General features: G+C 39.8%; 1 protein-coding gene across 1 annotated transcript; it reads left to right on the top strand.

Moving 5' to 3' along the window:
• The first annotated feature begins 753 nt into the window (after positions 1-753).
• On the top strand, positions 754-21,753 carry plcb2 (phospholipase C, beta 2). Its single transcript, XM_039603078.1, has 32 exons — positions 754-837; positions 1,256-1,333; positions 2,646-2,714; positions 3,511-3,651; positions 4,025-4,104; positions 4,231-4,284; positions 4,370-4,445; positions 4,595-4,695; positions 5,376-5,536; positions 5,641-5,787; positions 5,881-6,038; positions 6,979-7,061; positions 7,168-7,252; positions 8,696-8,930; positions 9,012-9,094; positions 9,172-9,268; positions 9,365-9,449; positions 9,590-9,714; positions 9,982-10,133; positions 10,467-10,631; positions 11,338-11,437; positions 11,609-11,713; positions 11,917-11,981; positions 12,123-12,213; positions 12,341-12,763; positions 12,965-13,148; positions 13,633-13,774; positions 15,853-15,917; positions 16,445-16,504; positions 16,656-16,713; positions 19,338-19,421; positions 20,785-21,753. The coding sequence occupies exons 1-32, from the start codon at positions 754-756 to the stop codon at positions 20,950-20,952; spliced, it is 3,804 nt and encodes a 1,267-aa protein (XP_039459012.1). The 3' UTR covers positions 20,953-21,753.
• Positions 21,754-27,488: the final 5,735 nt, after the last annotated feature.

Raw genomic sequence — 27,488 nt, 5'->3', positions numbered from 1 at the left:
TAACCAAACACTTAGTGCAACAGATGCTGCTTCAACTATAGTTTGAGTAGCAGGCATACATAATCTGATATGCTGATATAAATAATGACAACTCAATATCATTGTGTAAAGAAGGAACTCATTAACTAACCAAGTGTCAATTCATGGAAGCTAAAAGAAAAGCAAATCCTCATTGTCTCCAGTTGTGTCTTGCCATTTAAACACTTATGAATTCATTTGGGGCTTAAAAAACTTTTTTAGAAGCCAGAGGATTATTCTGTTATCACTTTTTAAAGGAACTATTTCCTCAGTAGAAAGCAATTTCAGTTATTGTTGTCACAGCAACAGTTAATGGAGGAGCTGTATGTTGAAAAAAGTGTTTTAAATATCTAATTAGTGCCTTTTATTATTTCATCTTTTTTTATAAACACGTGAATGCTTTTACTTTAAGTGAATGACAGTTAGAATCTTCTCATATACTTACGTAACCTTTATCTTACACATATAAACTGTAAATCTATGGCCAACAGATTAACCTTCAGTCCTGTTTTTTTTTCTTTTCTTTTTTTTCATCTTAATTTGCAATGCATATTTTCCTGGGTGCGTCCTGGACACAGGCAGGTCAGTTGGGTTCCAGTTTAGTGCATCCTTTTGGTTGCTAGTGTTGGAATAAGCTGGTTAATAGTTCTGACCATGTTGGATAATCAGATAGTGGATATATTTTAGCAATAATAGGCTATTTAACTGGAACAAAGTCCACTCTAGAAGGACAAAATGAATAAGAAAAGATACTTTCTGGATCCTCCAGAGATCAAAGATTACCTGGTCAAAGGAGAAAGGTTTACGAAGTGGTCAGAGGTGAGTATATATTGAAAAAAAATTAAGCTGTTGATTCCTGAATATTAGCCAAAGTGATTAGGAGTTTAAATATACATCAGTAAGTGTTGCTTATTTTCATTCTCCTGTGAGCAATACAGCCTTTTCTGTGAAATTCCATGGTTTTCATCTGTTTTTAAAACACTAATCATTAATTTCTTATTTAATAACTTAAATATAGTTACAAATGCAGTTTAAATATCAGGTTTAGTATCAGCACATCACCAAAAAGCATCTCTGTTTCACGTGTTCCATCTCAAACAATTACCCGAACCACGTCAAAGACTATTCCTCTATAATGTTGTACGGTCTTCATCTTACGATACACACTACCCTTAGATGACTACTGTTGTCAATCAGCTTGATACAAGAAGTACTGAATAATTTTGTCTCTATCAAGGACTCAACGAAAACCGTTCCTGTCACCATGAAGATGGATCCAAAAGGGTTTTTCGTCTACTGGATTAACCAAAGCAAGGTGGGGAAAAGCCAGCAGCATTCAGATTTGTGGGTAAAATGTATGTGATTAGGATCTGCTAAAGGTGTGGGATATCTAAGCGCTTCATTCACCACCTTCTGGCCTCAGCAGCCCGTATAGATTATCGATCAGTGCTGATGTGGGCTCACCATCCTGCTGTGCTGTGCAGCTGCACTGTGATGCACTCAGTGAAGGTGACTGTTTATCCTTCATCTCTGTCTCTCTCTTCTCACTAAACAGTCAAGGTCTCCTTTAAATGTGTTACCACAGTTAACCAATACTAAATTTTAAGATAAAATAGGTGTAAAAAGCAAATGTGGACTGAAAAAAATTAAAGGTGCTTAAAAAAACTAAATAATATGAAAGAAATGTCTTTGCTTTTTTTTTTTTTCCCCTAATTTGGTCATATTGGTCACCACAACTAGAAGCAGGAGGAAGTGATATAGGAAATCATATGGTTATTGTGACTGTGATGTCTACATATTCTTCACATTGTGTTGTGATGTCTTTCATAATAGCTTCTCAAATGTTCCCCCTGATGATGCGCCTTAGATGAAAACAAAACAAAATGGAAAAAGGAAAAAAATAAATTGAGTCAGGTAAAGTCAAACAAACGAAACCAAATTTAATAAAAAACTAATGAAAAATGCAAAATTGTAATAACGCTGGTCTTTGCGCAAATGTTAATACATGTTTAAAATAAAACAAATATAATGAAAAAGAGAATACATTTATATAATATCAAAAATCCTTAAGTAGAGCTTTGCGGATCAATAATAACAGGGATTTAGTTATTACCAGGTAATAATTCTGTAATTACACCAGTATTAGCTATAATACTGGGAAACATGCATAGCTAAATGTCACAGTTTCCCCTAAAACCACATAATTTGTTTCCGTGTAATAACAGGAGAAAAATGTAATAGCTACCTCTGCCACGCTGACCCTCCTCATGATCAGCATGCAGTATTTTTAAGCAACCATGCTCTCATCAACATTTTACCGTTTCATGACCACCCCATCACTGCTGCTATTACAGATGTATTGTTTGAAAGTGAACATGGAAAACTACTTTGTTAAAATATCAGAATGAACTTGGCATTTATTTTCTCATTTATAGGTTAAAACAGCAATACAATATCCCCAGCCTTAAATAGCTTGTTTATTACCGTGATATTATTCACATTTTACTGATGTGTGACATATTTTTTTTCTACTTTGCCAAAGGATGAGTTGTATCTAATCCATATCTGGACCGGTGCCTACATGTTGAATTTAGTATCTACAATGATTGTTTGTCTCTTGTTTCTAGGAGACAACATTCCTGGATGTTGCTACAATCAGAGATACCAGAACAGGAAAATATGCAAAACTTCCCAAAGTAAGTCCCCTTGTATTATTTAATTTGTGGCATTCACTTTGATTTAATCGAGCTTAATGATTGTGCTCCGTGTGGAGGAATCTCTGCAAGCATGCAAATATATCTGCCGAGTCCTTTGTTTGCCCATTAATATTGACAGACATATTTGCATTGCAAAGAAAAAAAAAAGCGCCGTGGACACATGAACCCAGGCTACTCCTCCACTACAGAAACACACAGATGCACTGGCACGCAAACAAACATAAACACACACCCTACGACAGGCTGAGTCATGGCGGGAGATTTCTGTGAGCGAGTTTCGAGTGAGCTCCAAAGCTGTCAGCTGTAGTTTCGTCTCTTTTCCCACTCCTCACTGGCCTCCACAGAGAGCTGCATTATGCAGCTGTCATCATCCCTTACGGGAGGGAAATCTGAAAAATCTGTTCTCCTTAGGGAGAATGCATCATCACAGATGGGGTGCTGCTGAAAGCACATCTTCCTCTTTGGGTCCCTTAGGACTTTTTGGGAAAGCTGCTCCAATGCTGACGTCAGGCGTGCATAGAGAGGTGATTGTAGAGCATCATGCACAGGAAGGCAGCACATTTGTGCTTGTGCTCTGGTGTTTGTGTGTGTGCATATATGTACGCGAGTGCGCGACTCTCATTGTGTCGTGCATATGTTTGCATATGCTGGTCAGCATATTTGCATGTGTCGAAGCACCTTTCAGGCATCCAATCTGTGCAGACAGCAAAGTGCTGCAGATTTAGATTTTTTCAGTCAGCTAAAACATGAATTAATACATTTTTTTTGTCCACAGCACCCAAAGGTCCGAAATGTGTTTAATTTGGATTTCCCGGACAGCAATCATCTCGCAAAAACCCTAACTATTGTCTCGGGTCCAGACATGGTGAACCTGACCTATCATAACTTCTTTGCCTCAAAGGAAAAAGTGACACAGGTAATAAACCGCTGTATCTGTGTAGTAGCTGTTCCCCTTTGACTGTTCAAACACAGCCATAGGCCTCTAGCCCTTATACCACTGGAGCCTTTGCTTCTTCTCCCTCTCAACCCCTCCAACCCCGCCCTTTCAGTCTAAATTAGACTCTGTGACTCCAACATCCGGATTTAATCTGCTGTAATGAAATCTCAATAGTGCTTTGTTCAAATACAACATTCACTGCTCTCATTTCCTAACCTAACTCCGTATCAACACCCTCTAGTGGTGAGCTTGTGCATAGACGCTTATGACCTTTTAAGCAAAGCTCATGCAGACACCGAATTTAATGCAGCACCTCTGTTTATTTTTGTGAATTAAAAAAAATGCACATAAGAACTGGGCGGACGACATTCTCGCGATCGCTTACAACGCCGCAAGAAACAACGCGTGCAGGCAGGTCTTCCTGGATAAAATGTAAGTGAACATCATCATGTAATCTATGGCTTCTAGATGATGAGGGAACATAATACCATGCAATCACATCATGCGCTGGATAACACGTGCTCTGGGAATTCTAATGGAAATACTATTAAATCTTAGATATGTCCGGCTTTCTCTTCAGACCAACAAAGATGGGAAGATCCCAGTGAAACAGTAAGTTTCAGGACAACCACATGCTGGTTCATTTGTACAGTAGATACCCGTGTTTTCTACTCAGTAGTTCACTATTTTTTTTCAGTATTTACAAGATGTTCCCTGCGGATAAGAAGAGGGTAGAAAGTGCTTTGGCAGCAGCACAGCTCCCCAAAGGAAAGGTCAGAAAATAAATCTCCTGTCGAGTGGAAATACATTTTAAATTTGGACTTTATTCTTATGTAACTTAATGAAAACCTTTTGCAGTTTTCTGACAATCCGTCTGCACATTTGTTTTGCTCTTTTTAATTTTGCAATTAAAAAAAATCAGTATGACACCATTAAGCCTGATGTCTTCACTGAGACTGCCTTCAGGAGCTTTATGACACACCTTTGTCCTCGGCCTGAGATCTATGAGATCTTCACTTCCTAGTGAGTAACATGTAGAAATGTCCTTAGCTGATCATTGTACAACCTGAATTTCACACACCTAAAGTTATGCTTTATTCATAATTAGTTTGCTATTGCACTTTTTTGTTACTGCAAAAAATTAAAAAAATATTAATAAATTTGATGATTAGTGGTAAACCTTCTTCATCTGGCATTGAAATCTACTCGTTTCAAAAATTATGTCATTGTCTGTTCAAAATGTATGAAGCAAAAATTATTCTAGTTTGACAAACTAAAGTTAGAGGTGCCTCATGTAATATGCTGGTCTTGTGCTGCCAGTCTGCACTCCAGCTCATGCCTCAGCAGCCTTGCCTGAGCTAAAATGGCAGGAAATTGGCCGTGATGGGCATGAGGAACCTTATGGGCATTGCTGATGCTTTTATTTATTTATTTACTCGTATTTAATCATGAAAAAAATCTGTTTTAAGAGAGTGTCCTGGCCAAGAAGGACAGCAGTGCAATCATAAGTTGCATAAATTAGTTGCACATACGCGAGCATGCATCCAAACCCATACAGCAGTGAAGCGCAGACAGAGAATAAAAATGAATATCTTAGTCAAAGTAATATCAGAAACAAAGGTAATAATATTCAGGCAAAACACTGCAGCCTGAAGTAAATGCAAGTCCAAGATGTGATTGTCTCGCTGTGCCCCGCCCTCCAGCTCCACCAAACCCACCATGACGAAGGAGAATTTCACCAAGTTCCTCAACGAGAAACAGAGAGACTCTCGGCTCAATGAGGAACTGTTTCCGCGTCTCCGGCAAGACCAGATCAAGGCACTGATTGACAAGTATGAACCCCTGTCCAATAATTCTAACAGAGGTGAGATTCAGCCTTGGTCACTTTGCTATGCTGAGGATGGAATGATGGGCACAATCACCCTCCGTATGTTTTTGCTTCAAATGGTCTCTTGTTCCCATCTTCAGGTTTGATTTCTCCAGAAGGTCTTTTATTCTACTTGATGGGTCCAGAGACAACAGTGGTCATGCAAGACAGTCTGGCCAAGTGTCAAGACATGACCCAACCCATACCTCACTACTTCATCAAGTCGTCACACAACACATACCTAACAGGTCAGAAAAAAGAGAGAAATTGATGTGATTTCTTTAAGATGCTGCTTAACAATCCGTATGTGCCTTATTTTTCATTTTTCTCTCCCTGTGCAGCTGGTCAGTTCTCGGGCGTGTCCTCTCCGGAGATGTACCGCCAGTGTCTGCTCGCCGGCTGCCGCTGCCTAGAGCTGGACTGCTGGAAGGGTAAACCTCCAGATGAAGAGCCCATCATTACTCACGGCTTCACCATGACCACTGAGATCCTGTTCAAGGTTGTTAAACATACTCATGTGCCCTCAGTCTCCCACCCTCCAAGTATTTGAAAGTTTTCCTCTGCAACAGTTCACATTCCCACTGGATTCAGCTATTGTTCAAAGCTGAGATGACCATATATAAATATTCCCACCTTTTTAATGTTGTGCTAAAATGTTAGAGTTTTGGGGTCACTGGAATTTTTTGGGCACAACTAATGACCAACTAATGACTGGTCACAACTAATGACCAGTGTATAGAGCTGATGTAGTTAAGTATACCTACGTTATTATCTTTTCATGTCTTCTATGTAGTATAAAAGATAAGGAAAAACATAAAAGGTCCACTCTAATATTTCACAGCCTTTACAGAAAGGAGTGGTAACGATAAACAAATTTAATATTCAAATTTCTAGTATTTATTTTTTGGTGTTAAAAATTTGTGATCAGAAAGCGACGCCTGAGTCCAAGTAAATGACCGTCACCATTTTCCTGCCAGCACATCTTGAATGTGCAACATCTAAGCTTCTTGCACACCAAAAAGTTGCTCACACTTATCTTTAATTCATGCTGAAGAGCACATTCGAAACAAGAAAGTGTAAGTACACAGTAACACACAAACACACTGATAGGCCATTCTCTTACACTCAACACTTCCATATAAGGGCAGCAGGAGATGAACAGTCCCAGGGGGCCGAGGCACAACGCCCAGGTTCAGTTCACTGACATCACAGCCTCTGCAAAAACCACCTCTGCAGTTTGATACAATGTTCACGTTTTTATCATTTTCATTTTAGTGAGCTTGTTTCTTTTTTGCACTGCGTCTCATGAACTTCTTGAAGTTTTCTAATGTGCTATTGCCAGTTTCATTTCTTTAAATTTAAGTTCAAGGCAAGTCAAAAGTAAAAATCCACTTTTATAAAATACCAACTAAGAGGCCTCTTTTTGTGACACTTGACAGGACGTGATAGAGGCTATTGCAGAGAGTGCCTTCAAGACCTCACAGTACCCCGTTATCCTCTCCTTCGAGAACCACGTTGACTCGTAAGAGCCGAGCTTTAAATAAAGCCGTGTCATAACATGCCATTAATGCTGCTGTTCTAATGCACTTATCACAAATAATAACAGGCATTAATGTGATTTCTTCCAGGGTGAAACAGCAGGAGAAGATGGCCAACTACTGCAAAACCATATTTGGTGATGCCCTGTTAACAGAGCCACTGGACAAATACCCTGTGAGTGAGTACACTGCTGCAGCACAGCCAGCTGTCAAAATAACAGATAAAGTTTAGATGTGGGGGATTTGTTAAACAGACCACATCATGCCACGCTGGGTGACTCGGATGAGTTTCGCTATTTAATCACAACGACATAAAGGGAATAAATGGCAAAGTTCAAGTTTCACTGGCGTGTTTGTTGTCCTCTGTCTTGTATCCGCTGTAAGAACCTCTCAGATTCCCAGAAACAAAGTCTGTCTGCTCCTCTTAGGCCTGCGTGTGTTTATATTCCTGAGGCAGTGTCTGTTTAACTATCTCAGATGGTATTAGGGACAAAACCAGTGTTTTAGAAAGGTCAGCAGACAGTTTGAATCCAGGCCTCAACTTCTGAAGAATGGAAAAAAAAAAAATGTTTATTTTGAATTTTGTTAATTTTATGTTTTGTTTTTTAAAAAAGGTTTAAGTAAAGGCAACAAGCTAAATGGGAGAGTGACCATCCAGGTTGTTATCAGTGTGCAGGCAATAAAGTCAGCTTTCATGATGGTATTTGGGCTAAATTATTGAACTGAGGTAATGTCAGTGAATGCAACATTAATGTAGAGGATGCATTCAGGTTTTTGATGCATCCAGATGCTTGGATGCTTTTTTGTTTTAAAAGGTCAAGCAGTCCCTGTGACCATGCATATGATCACATGACGACCTGACTGTCTTAGGAAAATTAAACACAAGCTTTTAAAACGAATTCTTCTACTATTACTACTACTAAAAATAATAGCTATTATTGTCAATTATGTGTAAAAGAAAAAGATTAAAGTCTGCACCTTTCAATTTAGTATTTTGTTTTCTTTTTTCTTGTTTTCATTTTTTTTTAATTTAATTGTAATTCAGAAAATTTGAAGGAGTATGGAGTTTTTGAAAATTGACCAAAAGGCAAAAATAAAAAAAACTGGTGAATAAATAAATAATAACAGTTTTATTGTATTTTACTGTTAATTAAAATAATAAACAGTCTCTCCAAAACACAGCCCAGGATAATAAATAAAAACTGCATAGCAAAGAAAATAGGAAGATGTAATAGGAGTATGGCTATACCCTACAGTCCACTATGCGAATGTCTTTTTAAGTTAACCTGTCAATAACAGCCATTCATTTTATTTTTTATTTATATTTTGTGTTTAAATTACACATATTTGTGCATATGCAATGTTAATAAATGAGGTCCATTGCCTTTTAACAGCTCTCCTTTATTCAGCAATAAAATCTCAGACTACATTTGTTTCATGCTCAACAGCCAAACAAAAAACAAACTAAGTTGATTAAATTTAGCAATGACACTTTGAACATTAAACAACTTTGATGTAAATCCCTCTGAAACAAAAGCAAGAATATAAGTTTCATGCTTTCTGAATATTATCGATTTTGTCATTGTTTAAACTTCTCGTTTGTGTCTCTAACATTCAGCTGAAGCCGGGCCAGCAGATCCCCAGCCCGTCTGAGCTCCTGGGTAAGATCCTCATCAAGAACAAGAAGGGCAGCCACGAGAAACCGGCACAGAATAAGAAAACTGTGGCAGCAGCCGCTGACCAGACCGCTGCCGCAGCTACGAACGCCCAGGCCCCGAATGCCACTTCCCAGGACGAGGCCAACCCAGCAGCAACCACCCCGGAGAACCAAGATGAAAATGAAAAACCACAAGGCAAATTCAGTTATACTCCAGATTTTGACAAGTGATTTTATTTCCAGGTGTCACTGACACTGTTTTTATGTGTTTCACCAGAACCGGAAGCAGCTGTGGAGGAAAATGAGGAGCAAGAAGACACAGAGGAACAGGATGAGGAGAAAATGAAGACATCAGATGAAGTAAATACTTGTTTTATATCATTTGTTCCAGCCAGGAGAGTCCAAATATAAGTTAACCTCCTTTCGACGCCCCGCAGGGCACAGCTGGACAAGAAGTAACAGCATATGAGGCCATGTCATCCATAGTCAACTACATCCAGCCCAACAAATTCATCTCTTTTGAAAACGCCAGAAGTATGTCTGCGAACAACGAATTTAACCTAAACTCAAACAAAACAGGTACAACTCTATGTAACCTTGGTAACGTGTCATTTTCTTCTCCCTTCACAGAGAAAAACAAGAGTTACGTCATCTCTTCTTTTGTGGAGACCAAAGGGGAGGCAATGATCGCCAAGAGTGCCGTTGAATTTGTTGAGTATCCTTTAAGAGTGCAGCAGATGCTGTCGTGCTTGACAAAAATGAAAACCTGAATATATTCTATGCATTCAGTTGAGTGGGTTCAGGGGGGAAAAACACAGAGATATAAATTAATACTTCCTAAACCGTCTTTCTAAGATATAATAAGAGGCAGATGAGCAGGATTTACCCCAAAGGAACAAGAATGGACTCCTCCAACTACAATCCCCAACCTTTTTGGAACGTTGGTTGCCAGATGGTGGCGCTCAACTACCAGACGATGGGTAAAAATGGAGATATGACACTGAAAGATGCTCAGAAATATACTTAATACCCTTTGTGGATGTTTGGATTCGTCTACCGTTCCTGTTTAAATATAGTTTTCTGACACACTGATGACATTGTGTGTTTTAGTCATTTAAAATCTGTTCTGTTTATTCGCCACAGCAGGTCAGTGTTGCACCTTTTTGTGCTGCACAGGCCTCTGTTCGCTGCCTCTCTTTAAGCTGAAGAGAAGTGGCAGGAATAGCCTGTTTGTGTCTCGCTTACAGATTTCCCCATGCAGCTCAACATGGCCCTGTTTGAATTCAACGGCCGAACGGGCTACCTCCTCAAGCACGATGTTATGCGTCGCAATGACAAGAAGTTTGACCCTTTCTGTGACAGGATTGACACCGTTGTGGCGAGCACACTGACCATCAAGGCAGGTTCATGACCCTGTTATTACAGAGTCTCTATTTCTTTAACCATCAGTGTGGGCTCCTATTATCTATGGAAGCTGAATGTCAGAGTAATTGATTTTCAAGCTCCATCCTTTATTTCTGCATCATTTCTGGCATTCCCTGCAGAGACACTCATGAAGAATTAGTGCAGTATGTGTATAACAGATGGCTGTTTTGGCTTTGGGAAGTCTGTCCATGTTGTCCTTGTGTAATATCTTAATAAAAACATGATTTGCTTCATATAGGAGTCCAGCTGTTCAAATGTCAAGACTTGTATATATAAGTCGTCCAGTCATATCTACTTGTCTCCATAGATCTATTCAGGGCAGTTTCTGTCTGACAAGAATGTAAAAACAGGGGTTGAGGTGGAAGTGATTGGGCTGCCAGGAGATCCTAAGAAGAAATATCGCACCAAGTGGTCCACGACACCCAACGCCATTAATCCAGTGTGGAATGAAGAGCCATTTGTCTTTGAGAAGGTGAATAAAACACCGTGTAAACGTTTTCAGCCACTCCCCAGTCTTCATATTTTGATGTGAAGGCAAAAACAGAGCTTGTACAATTCTAACAAGCTTGAAAGTCAGTATTTGGTATGAGCACCATTTTTCTTCGACACAGCCTGAACTCTCTTTGACAGGAATAGTTCTTCAGGCTCCTTGAAGGGCTCTTCTTTGGATGCTGCCTGCCTTTTGTTCCGATCTCTGTTAAGACAATCCCACACTGCTTTAGTAGTGTGGAAGTCCGGGCTCTAGGGAAGAAGGTTCAAGACTGATAGTGTTTTATTGTGTCTTTGGGGTCATTGTTATGCTAAAAAAAATGAAGCCTTTGCCATTTAGATGCTTACCAGATGTTGCACCTCTCTCCTGACCTCCTCCATCCTCTTCACACCTTGAGTTAGATGCCTGTATTATGATTGAATGGTTTATACATCAGTGTTAAGCATCTTAACAAACACACACATACACACAAAAGCATTCCTCTGAAAATGCCCAGGTACAAGGACAGGACTGAAAAGGAGTTAAAAAGCAGCCGGTGTCCAAAGAAAAATGTTGAAAGAAATTCAGAAAGCCTGGAGAAATCATACTCAAGACCACTTTGAAATATTACAAGAAAGTCTGGCTCCTTGATGAATAAATGAATGAAATGATGTGTCACTAACATATCTGTTGTTGTTTTCATGGTTAGATCTTGCTGCCAGAATTGGCATCTTTAAGAATCGTTGTCCACGAAGAGAATGGCAAATTCGTGGGACACAGAATCATCCCTCTTGATGCCATCCAGTCAGGTCAGCGAAGCTGAGAATATTTGAATTCATACTTCATAAAATATACATAATTAAAGCAATGAATCACTCTAGGCCTTAGAACATTTGCCAGCTTGTTTTAACCAGCTTCTGCATCAGGCGAGCTGCTGCCTTGCTTTTATTTCACCAAGGTTTTATTTTCATGCCCTGCAGGCTTCCATCACATCTGCCTGCGCAGTGAGAGCAACATGCCCCTCACTCTGCCTGCTCTCTTTGTGTACATTGAGGTCAAGGACTACATCCCTGCTGCCTTTGCGGGTGCTTAGCTTTTTACTTTGTGTTTTTGCAAAAGAAGAAAACCTCTGCTGCGAGTGAATCCTTGTTGCCAGAGTGACAGTTAGAGAAGAGGAGACTAATGTAGATTGGAAGCATTTTTGTTTTCTTCTTTGTCTTTGTACCCACATTTACGTTTGGTTTAAGAATAAATCATTGTACACTCATTAAAATGGTTTGTTTTGCAGATTTCACAGATGCCTTATTTAATCCAACAAAGGGCACAGAGAAGACCACAAAGCCTCCCAAACAGGTAAAAAAAAGAAAGAAAAAACATCATCAGCAATACCTCTGGATTTCCAGTAAATCCTAACAACACTAATTGAGTTCCTGGAATATGACCAGCTTTGCTAGATTGTTATGTTCCTGTCCTTTTCTTCTTTTACTCCCGCAGTCATCTTCTGACTATGTGTCTCCCTATGAGTTGCCTCTTGGAGCACAACCTCCCGCAGACCAAGCTAAAGAAAGTGAAGCCCCTGCTGCAGGTAATGAAGCTTTAGAGGGTGACACTTCAGATCTTGCATTGCAAAGATTTTGAGCTTGTCTGCTGCTAACACAATTGGTCTCAATGCTGGTGTTTTTGAAAGTGCATTTAATCACTTCCTCTTCTAGAAAAAGCTGCATCCGAACCTACACCGCCCGCTGATGCCACTGACCAGTCTCCACCAGCAGCTGGTGCAGAAGAAGCTAAAAAGGAGGAAGAAAGCAAGGCAGAGACGCTTCAAACTAATAAAGCTCCGGCTGATGCAGCACCAGACACAGGAAGCTCCACATCTGAAACCCTCCCTGAAGCCTCTCCTTCACCCGAGGAGACCAAAGCAAGCCCGGAGCCTGAACCGGCTCCTGAAGCCAAAGAAGAACCAAGCACTGAGTCTGGTACAAACCCCGAGCCTACATCTGATAAGAAAGAGGAAGCCAGTGCTGCTGCAGAACCTGCTGAAGCGCCTTCTGCTGCGGCCGTTCCCTCTCCAACAGTTGCAACCACTGAGTCTGCAGGATCAGGTGACTCATCTCAGCCACAGACGGGCAGCGAAGGTAACACTGCAGCACGTCATGTGCTGCACTCATCATAGTTTCCCTTTTGTCAATACACTCTGGATAAAAGCGCTCTGGCAAGGATAATACAGAACAATTTAGAGTTATTTTTTGTTGAATAGATTCATTATAATTGTATATCCAGTGCTGAAAAGTAAGAAGACTCCACAAAAAAAAAAACCCTTTGTGTTTGTGCTGCAGAGCCTTCGACTGTGACTACTGAAGAACTGACACAGCACAAGAGCTATCAGAAGGTCATCAAGCGTCAGGAGAAGGAGATAAAAGAATTAGAAAAGAAGTATCAGAAAAAAGGCGAGGATCTGATTCAGAAATACTCCGACTCTTTCAAGGGCCTCAAGAAGAAGGTTTCAGTGAAGAAAAAAGAGTAAGGGGATGCTTTCCTTCCCAAATTTGTTTTCAAAGGGCTTTTCAGAGTGAATTTGCAGCTATATATTTTAGCTAGGGTGCTTGACAAAAGAGCTTTTGATTATCCCGCTGGAAGGAGACAGTCCTGTTTCCTGCAAAGCAGCGCTCAAATCTCCACAAATTAATAGCGACTCACTAATAATGTTGCTGTTTTTGGATTAATAAGACTATATTTAGAAACATGAGAAATACAGCTACAGCTAATGTGCAGTTCTAGCTGACATTGACTATTAAGATGAGGATGAAGAAAATGAGTGTGAGGTCTGCAGTGTTTCACACTGAGCTGTCAGACCAAACCAAGTGTTACTAAAGGCCAAATAAGCATTTTGTATAGTATTTTCTGGAAGCTCATGGTCGTCAGCTATGATGGGCAGTGGCTGTTAGTCAATAAACTGTATTCCTCGCACATACTGATTTATTGTGTCGTGTTATTTTTCCACCAGGGGAGGTGACAACACCCCTGAGTCCAACGGGAAGACAGAGCGGGTGCAGGAGCTGAAGGAAAAAATGACGTCTGAAATAAAAACACTGTTTGCTGAGCAGTATGATCAGATGAAGAAGAAGAAGGAGCAGTGTGCAACAGAGGTTAGTGACACTGAAGGTGACAATAAACACATTATACACATTGCAGCCAGATACTGTGCTTAAAGCTGCACTAATCAATACTGTCATAATTAACAGTGAACCGAATGATTACTGCTGCAAGTGAAAGGTCCCCTCAGCTCTAAGGAATATTTCAGGATCTTATCAGCTCATTATTTTGGTTTTATGACTCACAAAACACCGTGTTTGTTCAGTGGCTTACTCGCTACGTGACGCAGGCAGCTGTTTTCAACCCCAATCAAATCTATTGTGTTCCACCTGCCCAAATACCAAACATGAGCCAGAAAAGTATAATTACTAAATACTGTAAAGCCATCGTTTCTACGTGTGCTGGAAGACAGTAAATTAGGAGATAAACGGGTTATACTCACTCAGATGGACAGAAACATGAGTCCAGAGAAACATTCCACTTATGTCTCCTGATTATATGAATACAGTTACCACTTTATTAGGTACACACGGCCCTTTTGCCTTCAGAATTTCTTCATGTAATAGATTCAAAAAGACATTTAATCCATACTGACATGATAGCATGACACAATAGCTTCAGATGCCTCAGCTGCATATCCTCACACTCCCTCACTGTTATGTTCAAGTAACCAGTTTGAGATCATCTGAGCTTTGTGACATTGTGCGATATCCTGCAGGAGCAACCATGCCAATCACACTGTGGTCATATAGGGATGGACATGGTCAGCAACAAAGTGTGCAAAGAAAATATCCCCCCAGACCATCATCACTACCAGTAGCAGCCTCAATTGCATCCTGCAAGTCAGGATGAATCCATGTTTTTTCATGTTGTTTATGCTACAAACCAACAAATCTTGGAGCAGAAATCAAAAGTCATTAGACCAGGCAGCATTTTTCCAATCTTCTGTTGTTCAATTTTGGTGAGCCCATAAAAATTCTAGCCTCCATTTTCTGTTCTTAGCTCATAGAAGTGCACCCGGTGCAGTTTTAGGCTGCAAATGCTCTCCTGTATGGCTTGCTTGAGACGAGCCGTTATTTGAGTTATTATTGCCTTCATTTCAGCGAAAAACAGTCTGGCCATTCTCCTTCGCCCACTGGCATCATCAAGGTATTTCCACCCAGAAAACTCACTGGATATTTTCTTTTTTATGGACCGTTCTCTGTAAACCACAGAGATGGCCGTGATTTAAATTCCCAGCAGATTGGCATTTTCTGGAATACTCACCCTTTCCATATTTAAAGTTACTTAAATCACATTTTTTCCACATTCTGATTCTCAGTTTGAACTTGAGTACGTTTTTTTGACCATGTTTGCATGCCTTAGTGCACTGAGTTGCTGCCATCTGATTGGCTGATTAAAGTGGCTCATGAGTGTAAATCAGTTAAGACATGATTTACCCCAATTTAAGTAAAAATCAGGATGCTGATAAGACGTCATCAACTCGTTCGGTGATATTATTTAAACGTAAGCTGCTTTGAGAAATAAAATATTATTTTTATTTTGCACGGTGATACCTGTGAGGCCTGTTTCCAACATTAAAAGAAGTAGTTATCTGGTAACAATGCTATTCATTAACACTATTACTAGATCTATAATGTTAATGTTTGGAGCTGTTGCCTTCCTACTGTTGTGAAGTGTTTCTAAAAGGCATCAAAGGGGTATGATATTCACATCCTGTCCTTACAGTATAAAGTGGCTTATAAAAGTAACACCTGAAAGACAAACTCTTCTCTGTGTGCTCTAGTCACTCCTACAGCCATTAATCTCCTCACTCTGAAATCTCTGTTATATATTTACCTGTTCACCTCAGATTAATGTCCATGACTCAGGATGTAGTCACTATTCCCTCTGTGGGCTCTCCTTGCTGTGTGTTTGGGATCATGGACAAGCATAGGCTTTGTTAATTACACACAAACTGGATTGCTGTTACTAATAGTAATCAATCTGTATATAAAGGATCCGCTTGACCCCAGTTTTTGCACAGAAGCAAACATTTTCATTCACATTGTTACTCACAGCTATTCACGTCTCATGAGTTGGAGCTTCATCCTTACTGTGACTGCACCATCTTCTTATTGTGTTGTGACAGAGACTAGCCAAACTGTTGGAGATGGCCATGGAGAAGCACGCCATTGAACTGAAAACCCTGGAGAGGTGTGAGCACGCATGCAACACATTCGGGACATGATGCGCACATGAGGGAGCAGAAGGCTTTGCTGAGTCTATCCAATCTGTCCCTTCAGACTTTGCTGTCTCTGTGTGTGTGTGTGCGATTGTGTGCCATTTGAGGTGAAATATTTGACATTTAGCAAAGAGAATACCTCAAATAATGAATGAATCACCTCAGCAGGCGGGTCTTCCAATGTCCTTGGCTGGGCTTATGGTGTTATATGTGTGTGTGCGTTATCCCAAGTCCCCAGCTGGCAGATGGTTATCTCAGGACAGCCATTATCCAGCAGGTGTTTAAACAGCAGTAGGGAAGCAAAGGCAGGCTTGATCATCTACCTGTCCACTCAGGCACAAAAACACAGCATTCAAGCGTTCCTTTCACTATAAAGATAAGGTCACATAAGACACACACAGCCCTACAACTCTTGATTAAAGGAGAAAGGATTTTTATAGGGTCACTTTTCACTGTCAGATTTGAGATCCTCACATGTTCCCTTTGTCTTGCTCTGCAGCGAAACCAAAGAAAACAAGAAAAAAGCCAACATGAAATGTTCGTCCACAGACAAAGCAAAGTAAGTTCACGACATTCAGGTTTTATTTATCACTCTAAATTAGTTACAATTTATTTTACAAAGATAAAAGAATTAAGAGAGCAAGAGTGAAGATTTGAATTTTTAACATTTTGTACAAGATGATTAATTAAAGATAAATGTATTCATTCAGGCTGAAGAAGGCAATGAGCACTGAGATGCTGGATGAAGCGAGTCAGTCGAATGCTGCCGTGAGTACAGAAGTTGTTTGTTTCAAAGTGATCTAACACAATCGAACCTTTTTGTTAGTTTGTGTGCAAAATAAAAGGCACTGTTTGAGATTTGCGGTCATCTTTTTGCTAAAAGCTAAGCTTAACGTAACACTACAACCAGAAAAAGGGTTACCGTAGCCTAGAAAAAGGAAAATAAGGGAAACACTTTACAGTTTACATTCATTAGTAACTGGACTTATTTTAGTTTTGTAATGCTAATTAGTTTATATTTTTATTTTGTTTTGACTTTTTGGTTTTAGTTCAGTTTAGTTTGACTTTCAGTCCTTGTAATTATGTGTGTATGGAGGACAAATGTCAGAGGCAAGATGTAAGAAAAGCAGAACAGATATTACATTAAAAACAGAACTTTTAGAGCAGTTGACTCAAAGTCTAATACATGTCCAAAGTCTCAATAAAAAGCTTCATAAGGTAAGTTTTGAAAAATAATTTCACCAAATGTACAAACATTTTCCTTATATTGTTATTTTATTTTAGTTAATTTGCTAAGCTTTATTTTTTTCAAAGGTCTAGTTTTAAGTTTCATTTTGGTTAACTATAACAAGCTTGTACTGGTAACCTTTCTTGTTACCTTTAAACAAACGCATGCTAGCTGTTTCTGCTGCTCTCTGTTGTTGTTTTATGCTAAGCTAAACATTTAGCTTTTTATGCTAAGTTAAACATTTAGCTTAGCTGCAGCTTTAGTGTACATCTGTGGGCACTGTATTGACAGACTGGCTGAGACAGGCTAAAGCTGTGACATTCAAATCATGAATGTTACTTTGTAAAAATATATATTTTTTATTTTTATTATTATTAAAGGAAGATAAAAGCAATGACATTGAAAAAATAACAAAATAACACAACACTGGCAGCAATGCAATTTAGTAATGAAAAATGCTCTCTTTCAAGGTAAAAACCTTAAGGACTTTCTACTTCTGGAAATAAAATTTGAAGGTTGAGTTTCACTGTGGCTTTCTATACACTTGCTAACACACTGCTGGCTAGTAACCGCTAGCATTCTGGCAGGAGATAACCCCGCAAACCATGTGAGAGTGCCAACTGTTGTACTTTCTAGCACTAAAATAAACATGAAAGGAAAGAAGCTTATACTGCAAAAAAGGCAAACAGGAGGAAGGATCGATTAGAGTTTTGCTCTATTCATGGATGAAGAGGTCAGTGCTTTGAAACTGCAGAGTCAGAAATGAGAAGAGAGCCAACTAGACTAGTTTTGCAATACATCTATGTAAGTGACATCTTCAGTAACCAGTGTCAGTCACAGATATCAAAAAGAGATGAAAGGAAAAACTATTTATAAAAATAGCTTCAGAAAAAATGGATTTGAAGAGTTTAAGCAGGGGTATCAAACATAAGGCCCAGGGGTCAGAAGTGGCCCGGTGAAGTCTCCAATCCGGCCCACTGGAAGGCTGAAAAATTTGAAGGAGGACCTTATTTTCACAATTTTACAGTTTTTCCTATTGATAAAGCTCTCCACCATAGCCACTCTGTAATTTTACACATCTATCATGTAGAAAACTGAGATGTATTATTGAAATTGTACTATTGCAGGGATCTAATGTGTAGTTGAACATAGACAGAAAGGGGAGTTTCACTCGGCTGACCCGTGGCTGTATGTGGCCCACAGTGTAAAATGAGTTTAACATCCCTGTTTTTAAGGCTCAAATCTTCATCACACAAAATGTTTTTGTTTTTCAGAAATGAAATACGTGTCCCCAAATGTTAAAATGATTATTTTAGTAATTTTCATGTACTCACGCATACCAGTACCAGATCACATCTAATTTAGCTGTGTACTTATTGTTAAGAATGCCAAGATTTGAAGCAAGCATGGAAAAATAATACCCTAGGCATGCTAAAGCCTTTCTCTTTCACACAGCTGTAGGTACACCCACACACGCTTGGACATGCACACACATTAACTCACAGTAGGCCACGCATACACAAACTTACACACGCTTTCACCCAGTGAGTAAAGTGCAGCGGGCCCTGACCATAGGCCAGGCTTGTCCATTACTCAGAAGCTGTTTACAAGCTAATCCATGTGTGGTCGATGACTCACTGAGCTTTGCTTTTGTTCCTCCGTTGGCTCATCAAGATTCAGGCATGATGCATCGAGGTTAAAGACCCAGCTATTTCACTCTGCTCCTCTCAGATTGACTCAGTTTAGATGGCAGAAATCCCCCCCTCACTTTCATCCCTCCACACATTTGGGTCACATTGCAGCTGGTGTTGATCTACTTAATCAACATTTCCTCATTAATTACTGCAGCTATTTATAACACAATCACTTGTTTAATCAGCACAGGCTCAGTATTGAATGCACAAGTCCAGTTGGGGGCTCTGTAATCTAACTCGACAAGTGCAACCTGTGACTTAACTGTATTGATTCTCTCTCTCTCAGGTTGCATCCATAGATCCCACGGGTACATATGAGCAGATGAACTGCTTATATAGACACGCTAACAGTCTTTATCGCACACTTGATACCACATGCACACTCCCATTTGCTCGCACACACTTCAAAACCACAAATCGATAGTGTTTTCCACTTGCAACATGTTTTCTGCTTTGTTGTATTGTTACAGTCTTCAGATTACAGTCCACAGCAAGAGGCTCTGATGAAGAAACAGGCTGCTACACTGGAAGAAATCAAGACCTTGACCAATCAGGTACACACGGTAACACCGGGGTACACTGGTTTTATTTTTTTTTTCTTTTAGAAAGATGAAACTACACTTGCACATCTTATTCGTGTTTCCACTAAATCTGCAGATTTGTAAAAACCTCTAATGACCCCCAAAACAGTCATGTTTACCAATAGAAACTCTGAGAGGTCCTTGACTCCTGATCTTTAGAAATGACTATGCTTTTTTACCGGATTTCTTGGGACTGTCATAGAAAAAATAAATACCTTCCTTGCATTCTTTGGCAGTTCCAGAGTCCTTTAAAAAATTCTTCCCATCGCTGCATAAGTTCTTACATAGGTTTGCCCATCAGTGAGTAAAAATTAGAGCATTTCGCTTGTGTGTGAGCTAGCATCAACCGAGAGTACTCACCCATTATTCCATGTCACGCACACTGATTGGGAATAACCTTGTGACCGCCTGCCTAATTTTGTGCTGGTCCAATACACTCCTGACCTGTGGATGCATGGACCCCACTACAATGGGTTGTCGACCAGTACCCGACCTTTTTAAAGACAATGATAGAGATTTAATGTTTTACACTGTACTTGCAAAATCACAGAGAGAATTTACACAAACCTTACCTTCGTTGTGCAAAGAGTTTTTTGGATTTTCCTGTCCAAACAAATGTAGTGTAAATCTGACTACATTGATTTACTTAAAGGCATCCATAATCCAAACTGTGCCAACCACCAAATTCCTGTTTTTCAACCACACGGCCATCTGTCCTTTCAGTGGATGTACATAATGCTGCTGCGTGACACATCCAGTTTGGGGGATGCAGAAAGTACACATCAAGCTCCCACCGCTGTAAATGATGTCAGAATGCTTTTTATGACAATACTTTGCTTAGGATTGGTGAAATCTTGGCAGTTATTATTGTGAAAAGAGGTGTGAGAAGACAGCTTAGACGCTGACGCGCGAATGCCAGATGGACGGTGTGTTTTTATGTCTCACCAGTAGTATTAGCTTGCAGATAGAGTTTTCGATATTGCGAGAGGCGGGGGAAGGAATTCAAGCGAGGCTTTAAAAACAAACGGATGAATGAAGAGAGCTGAATGTGAGCTAATGTATGCAGCTGTATTTAACATACTGACTGAATATTGAGCCATTTTTTTCCATATTGGTAAATCCCTCACTCTTATTTGCAATCAATCAGTCAAACTTGGGTATAAGCCAGTTGAGGTCGATCTTTTTTTACTCAGTTTTACTTGCACCAGCAGAGAAAATCATTCTCTAAGGATTATGATAAGCACCTGCCTGAAAAGAAAAATGTGTGAAATCATGAAAATGTCAGCCCATTCTCTTGATAATCCTCCGACTAACCTTTGGCCCCTTGTGTTGGCAGCTCAATCAAGAGGCCCTGAAGGAGCACGATCAGAAAACAAGATCGCTGCCACGAGAAGTGCGAGAGGCCGTTAATGTATGTGTGGGGGCGCACTTCCCTGAATTGGTCGACGAGGTCGACAAGAGTGGGGGTGGAGTGGGCTTCTATGGAGATGTCTTCCTAGGTTAGATGTGCCTTTTGATTACCTCTCTGTGTAACTCTGCTATAAATGTTTTGTTGTATTTTTTCACTTTTATATCTGCTTTCAAACTGTTACATAACCTATAATCAGGGCGCGGATATGAAATAGTAGAAGATTGCTTAATGAGAGGTTCTCAGAGTGAAGTTGCAATTTAGTTGTGCTAATTCATAGGTGGGTGTATACTTTAGGGAGCTGATAATGATGTTTTCAAAAATGTCCAGGTACTCCAAAATTAGATGATTTTGAAAAGATTTTTTTTTTTTAGTTTCTATTTAACTCTTTATTTCTGTTTCTTTTCACCATTAAAAAAAACACCCTAAATTAGGCGACAAAGTGACAAATATCTTGCAGATGTGGTTTCTGTAGCTCTAAAAGCCTTAGAGAGGTGCTTGTGGTCTCCTTTCTGTTCTATTAAGTTAAAAATGGGACTAAATGTAGATGCAAAAATGGGTTATCAGAGTCTGCAGGGCTGAGCGAGACAATGGCACATCAGTTTGCATGTGTGATAAGTGCTCGCTTGGACTCTGTGATGTAGCCACTGCAGTTTTGCAGATTTAAAAAAAAAAAAGGTAAATTTACTTTGTAACAAGCTTGAAGCTCCTCTGACATCAATTCCACGTGCACGGCACATCCTGTATTGCATGTAAAACATGAAAATCTGGTTTGGAAAATGTAGATGATAGCTTAAAATCTGGCTCAACCTATTTTTGAGGATTTTTAGTGTAGTCTTTGGAGTTTCTCCTGTTTTATTCCTGTGATGAATTGATGATTAATAAACTTATAGTTACTCGAAATATGTGTTATTTTTCTATCACTAAAACTGCTACATCTTTTTATTTTTGTAGAGGTTGATTTGTTGAATTTCTGAAGCTGAGGTTTGTCTTTCTTAGCTAATCCCTGAGATATTATATTGACTGTAGTTTGTTGAAGTGAAGTAATTATCATACTGACACACAGCAAAATGATATGCATCTTCATATAAAAAAAAATGAAGCTGAATCAGTGACTGGAACTTAAGTGAAGAGGTGATGGGAAATGAGGTTAGGTATTGTCTGCCAGTAACCCTTTCTCTTTTCTCCTGTCCACTGTCTCTCTTACTCTTTGCGCATTGCTTCAAACCTCAGTGTAATTTTGCACATTATAACCTGATTCACAATACCACATAATTGCTATGTGATGGATCACGTGCTCTTTTAAAACCAGAGCTATAATAAAGGCACGTGAATCAGAGATAATGCAGGTAGTCTGGGTAAAACTAAATAAATAAATAAATCCGGAAATTGCAGGGTTTCAGCCTAAATTTCAGCTACTTATGCACAGCATCCTGTGAGAGTCATTTTTCCCCCCCAAGTGTTTACACGCTCGTGCGTGCATTTATTAATGAATGCAGCTTTTCTCTGACTCATCATCCCGAGCAATCTGTTCATTCATTTGATTTCCTTTTCCACGCGACACCCTTCTTCTGAATCAAATGACATGAGTGACATTTCAAAGTGGGGGATCCGGATAAATCTCTAGGAGACACAGCTTGTGCCCGAAAGTCCTGCCACCTCATGCACAACACAGATGAACTGTTAGCTTTTGGGTGTGAATCCAGTCAGCCCTGAATCACTGGGCTAATTATCTTACATAAGGATGAAGACATCTCCGGCAGGTTTGTCTCAAACCAGCTGGAGAGGGATGGCCTGAGCAGGATCTCTCACCGACAGGGAACACACGGCTACTCAGTGACACTGGATGAAAAGTCAAAAGAGGAGGAGGAAAGCGTTTCCGTTCACAAACACGAATGAATCACAGAGTAGCTGCAAAAGCAAAAGTTTTATACTGTTTTTATATCTGTGAGATAAAAGTAAAGGTAAAGAATTTCCTAAGAAAAGTTAATTAGATCCTAGGTGCTTTAAACGAATGGCATATGGTTGTCCTGTCGCCCTCCGGTCACCCCCAACCAGTTGTGGTAGATGGCTGCCCCCCCGAGCCTGGTTCTGCTGGAGGTTTCTTCCTATTAAAGGGAGTTTTTCCACTCTAACCTAGTGCTTGCTCATAGGGGGTCCCTTGACTATAGTGGTTTTCTTCCTATTATTGTAGGGTCTTTCAATTTAATAGAATCTAATTAAAAAGTCTTTTGGTATGTAATATACTTTTTTTTTACTTTAACCTCAACCTTTTTTTAATTTTGAGAAATTATATCACTTGAAAGCACAAAAAACTGTTAATAGCTACCATCAGTGAAACTGTACTGAATCTTGGCAGTGGCTGAAAAGACAGTACTAGCCTTTGTCTGTTGCCGTCTGTGCTCAGTTGTGCCTCCCCTTGCAAACTAAATTCTGCAATCAAAAGCAGAATTCTGCACAATAGTCATATGAAACATGGAACATGTGAGGTTAAACGAACAGCTGACAAGAGATTTGGTATTTTTCAGTGGAATAAGCTCTAAAAATAGGGGTACTGCGAGGTACATGCACATTTTTTTTCTACTTGTTATTTCCTGTGTGAGGAAGCAGGTCTGACCCACAGGAGGTGGAGTCAGGATCCGTTGCCCATCTTGGCTCGAAGTGGATGCCATCCTAGATGAATATTAAGCACCCACACCACCCACATAAACACCACCTGCCGAGGCTGCACTGTTCACAGCCTGTTTGTGGAGGATTCTGCGAGCTGCAAACTGCACTTTCTGTTTTTAAAGAGAGTACGAGATTGCAGTTTCATCATGATTTGCATACACGATACATACGTTGATTTCTGTTCCTGGATGCCCAACATAACCTCATTAACATTATAATTCTGGCATGGGTACAGCAGCCCAATGAGTGTGGCTCATCGTCATCGCAGTCATCCTCTTCTCCACTGTATCACATGAGCGCTGAGGGCCTGTGAGAGGCACCTCCACCTCCTCAGAGATGCAGATTTGAGCGTCCTACATGTGTTGATGATATGGCCCTTTCACTTAAACACACAGACACATACAAGTGCACACGCACAGACACCCACATACTTTAAAGTAGCAGCAGACAGTACTCTCATGACTACCTGAATCCTAATTTTCATGTTTCCCGGGTGGCAAAAATTCATGTTTTAAGGCTCAGTTTGGTTGATTTATTCTGCTCTTGCTCTTTCTGACATTTGGTTACCTTGTTGTGTAGTGATAGCTCCATTATAGCTTTAACCTCTCTGGATTAAGAGCCTCCATCTCACAGTGAGTTAAGAGAACAGAGACACATCATATGAAAACCCTGACAGCTGAATACACTGTTATGTAAACAGTCAAATGCCTGGGAGCTGTTGTTGCTTCTGCAGTGTTATTGGTACATAGTTAAAACATTTCCTAAATGGCTTTTATATAATAAATCAGAGTAATTGGGCAGGTTTAAAAACACTGATAAATCAGTCAAAAGTTTAATGATTGGTCAGTTATCAGTTTCATTTAGCATTGTTAACAATCTGAACCTTTTTGATTTGATATACAAGCAACAAGAAAAAAGTCTAGCACTCAGATTTCATTAAAAAAACATAAATAAGTGATAATATTCTCCCAATTTCTGGTTCATGCAGAGCAGTCAGTCTACGTGTCAACAAGAAAGAGAAGGTGGATATTTTGTATAATGGTTCTTTTGAAGGTTTGAACAAAATGCATGATTGATTGATTGATTTAAGTTTCAAGCACTGACATGAAACACATGCTCTGCAGAAAGTAAGCCAAATGTTTCCAATCTAACAATCTAATTCAGTTAACTCAATTAACTAACAAGCATTGAACCTACACATTACAACTTAGCAAAGAAGGCCCAAGATAACAAATTTTGACAGACAACAATGTGATTCCCTAAGACTTATTTGCCAAAAATCCAAGAGAGAGTGCCGACAGTTATCTATAAAACACGATGGAGGCTCTGTCATGTCTAGGCCTACATTTCATCCAGTGGTGTTAGGGATTTTTCCTAACTTGATGGAAAAACATCTGATCTTGATCCACTATCAGCACTATCTGAAAAGCATCTGACTAGCAACAAACTCATTTTTCAGCATGACAGTGACCACAAACAAACTGCCAATGAAGTGAAAGGACACCTGGAAAGAAAATCTTTGATGTTGTCTGTGTATCTACAATAGTACACCTTTAGTATATGAACATATTTTATTTAAATGTAGGTACAATATCACTTCAGCTTGCCTACATCATTAGTTCCCTTCCCCATGTCTGCTTTTCTTTTTTCTTTTTTGCTTCATGTGGCAGCAGCTCAGGAGAATGGTGGGTGTAAAAAAGGTCTTGAGCCACATAACACCCACAATGTCATGACAGCATGTGCTCTATGTTATGCATTTAATACAGGTGAGTCACCAAGTGCCTCTTTTCAGAGAAGTCTTATCAAGGGTTCATTTAAAACTTGCTTTTACTCAGAGCTACTTTTATTGTACACTGTATGTGTGTGTCCACACACACACACACACACACACACAAAGAAGCCAGTTTTAGCAGTTGGAAGGTGAACGCTGAACAACGTGAGTGGCAGAGCATGTGGGAGAGAATGGATATCCATGGGCTTCAGGGCCATTTGTTCATTTAACAAGAAGTGAAATTCCTCCAAGGGAGCACGGCGTGAAGAGGCCTGTGATTTACAAAGCGATGGTGTTGGGGTGAGGTCTGACTGATGAGTTTTTTCTGTGTTTTTTAAAGTTAGAGACGGTCATGTTTTAAAATCAATAAAAGGTTTATCACAAGAACAATAGATCAGTTTCCCTTTAACTCAGAGTCCATAAAGTGATGGACTTGAGGAAACTGAGTAAAAGATACGCCGGTGTCAGCAGTCCAGCTATCATATCAAATGAAATCTGGCACGTGCTATTGTGTTAAAGTCCCCAGGTGCAATTTTTCTGCTTTCTCCACTGACCCAGCTAAACCTGCCATTTGCTGCAGCTTCCTCCCAGTGAGGCAGACCTTTACTCCTGATGCGCCCGAGTGTTACCCGCCTCTGTACGTTGTGGACATCAAACAAATGCATTTGTTATCCATTTGTACAATTTATTGAGCTGTCAGAGATGAGTGGGCCTGCAAGGCCACGAAAAGGGCCTGTCAGGTGGAAGATGGAGAGGGGAGCTTTGTGGCCCTCCATCTCTTCCACATCACTGCAGAAAAAAGAATTTCTGTCAGAGCTGATAGATTATGGAAGTGGGTACAGGTGGTTCATAGGAAATGGCATTGAAGGCAAATCCTCTTGTTCAACAGGAAATCAGTGAGAAGTTTTAGTTTTTGCAAAAATCCTTATGTTGGCCTTAGAGACACAGACCTGGAGACCAGTTGACAACCTCCTGGAAATCTCTGTTTGATAGGGAAGTATGTGTGTTCCTCAACCAGTTGTGAGTGGTTGTTGGAGGTTGCCAGCAGTTGCTGTGAAAGTAATTGATAAAGTCTTATGTATGAAAGCCTAGAAACTGATCGGTGACCCAATAGTAAACACTGGTTACTAGTGAAAGGTGTATAGTTCAGTTAAGCTAGTGATCACAACTGGTCTACTAAAGGTATACAGAGATGCACCAAAAGCCTCGCCAGTAGTTACGTGAAATACGTCAGCTTGTCTGCAAACACTTGCAAAAGACTTGCCAAGCAATAGTGAAACTGAAAATCGTAAAAAGTGAGACTGTTACTTTTCAAAGTAAAAGTTGTGCTTTTTCTGCGATCAACACATTTCAAAAGATGCAACTTTTACTTTGAAAATCAATTACCGGTTTATCAGATACTAGAAGAGTTTAGAATGATCATTACTTGCAGACTGGACAAGTTGAAAATATTCAGAACTTGTAGACAAACATTGCAATCTCCATTTCAGGTGCATTTTTGCATGTTTCTCCCGTGCAGAAATTCATCCACTGCACAAGAAAGTGCGTTGTATTCAGTGTACTGCTTGAAAGACAGCGTCTTCTCAAGCCACTCCAAATATCAGAGGTCAGAAGTCTACCAATCAGCACTTTAAAAGGGAAATACTGTGCATATCATTTCTTAAACTTTTTGATTGTCTTTATGCAAAACCACAAGAAATCGAGTCCCGATGTGATTTGGACTTTTGGATCTCATTGCTGCTTCCCCTCTTTAATCAATCCTCCCTTTTGCTGTGGCAAAAGAACACACTCCGCTAATGCACTGTTGTCCAAAATGTCTCCGCCTGAAAGCTAATATTATAGTCCTCTAAATCCGAAGGCAGAAGGAACAACCTACTGTTTGCCATCTGGTTCTGGCAGGCTAGCAACCCTGAGTCAGGATAATAATTGATGATAACGGAGGGAGCAAAGACACTAAGGGGTCTGCCTCGTGGTCAATAACATATCAGCAGTCCCTGTGATTGGCAGCTCCTGGTGAGCTGTCAGGTTCTTCAGTGGCAACCCTGTAACTCTTAGTAATTGTCCCCTTCCATCCATCTCGTTTTCATCATGGCTATCTTCTGTCTTATTGTGAAATTTAAAAAACAAAACAAAAATCCAATAATGCCCCATGTTTTTATTATCTGAAATAAAAACACAAGTGACATTTATT

The sequence above is a fragment of the Oreochromis aureus genome, linkage group 19 (assembly GCF_013358895.1).
Source record: "Oreochromis aureus strain Israel breed Guangdong linkage group 19, ZZ_aureus, whole genome shotgun sequence".
NCBI classification, from domain to species: Eukaryota; Metazoa; Chordata; class Actinopteri; order Cichliformes; family Cichlidae; genus Oreochromis; species Oreochromis aureus.
Note: the sequence above shows the minus strand (reverse complement) of the source record. Positions and strands in the feature narration are given on the sequence as shown.

Excerpts from the sequence above, each read along its gene's own strand:
- plcb2 (XM_039603078.1), top strand. The coding sequence starts at position 754 with ATGAATAAGAAAAGATACTTTCTGGATCCTCCAGAGATCAAAGATTAC. Across the intron at positions 2,715-3,510 it reads AATATGCAAAACTTCCCAAA|CACCCAAAGGTCCGAAATGT; the intron begins GTAAGTCCCCTT and ends TTTTGTCCACAG. Across the intron at positions 9,269-9,364 it reads CTCTTTTGAAAACGCCAGAA|AGAAAAACAAGAGTTACGTC; the intron begins GTATGTCTGCGA and ends CTCCCTTCACAG.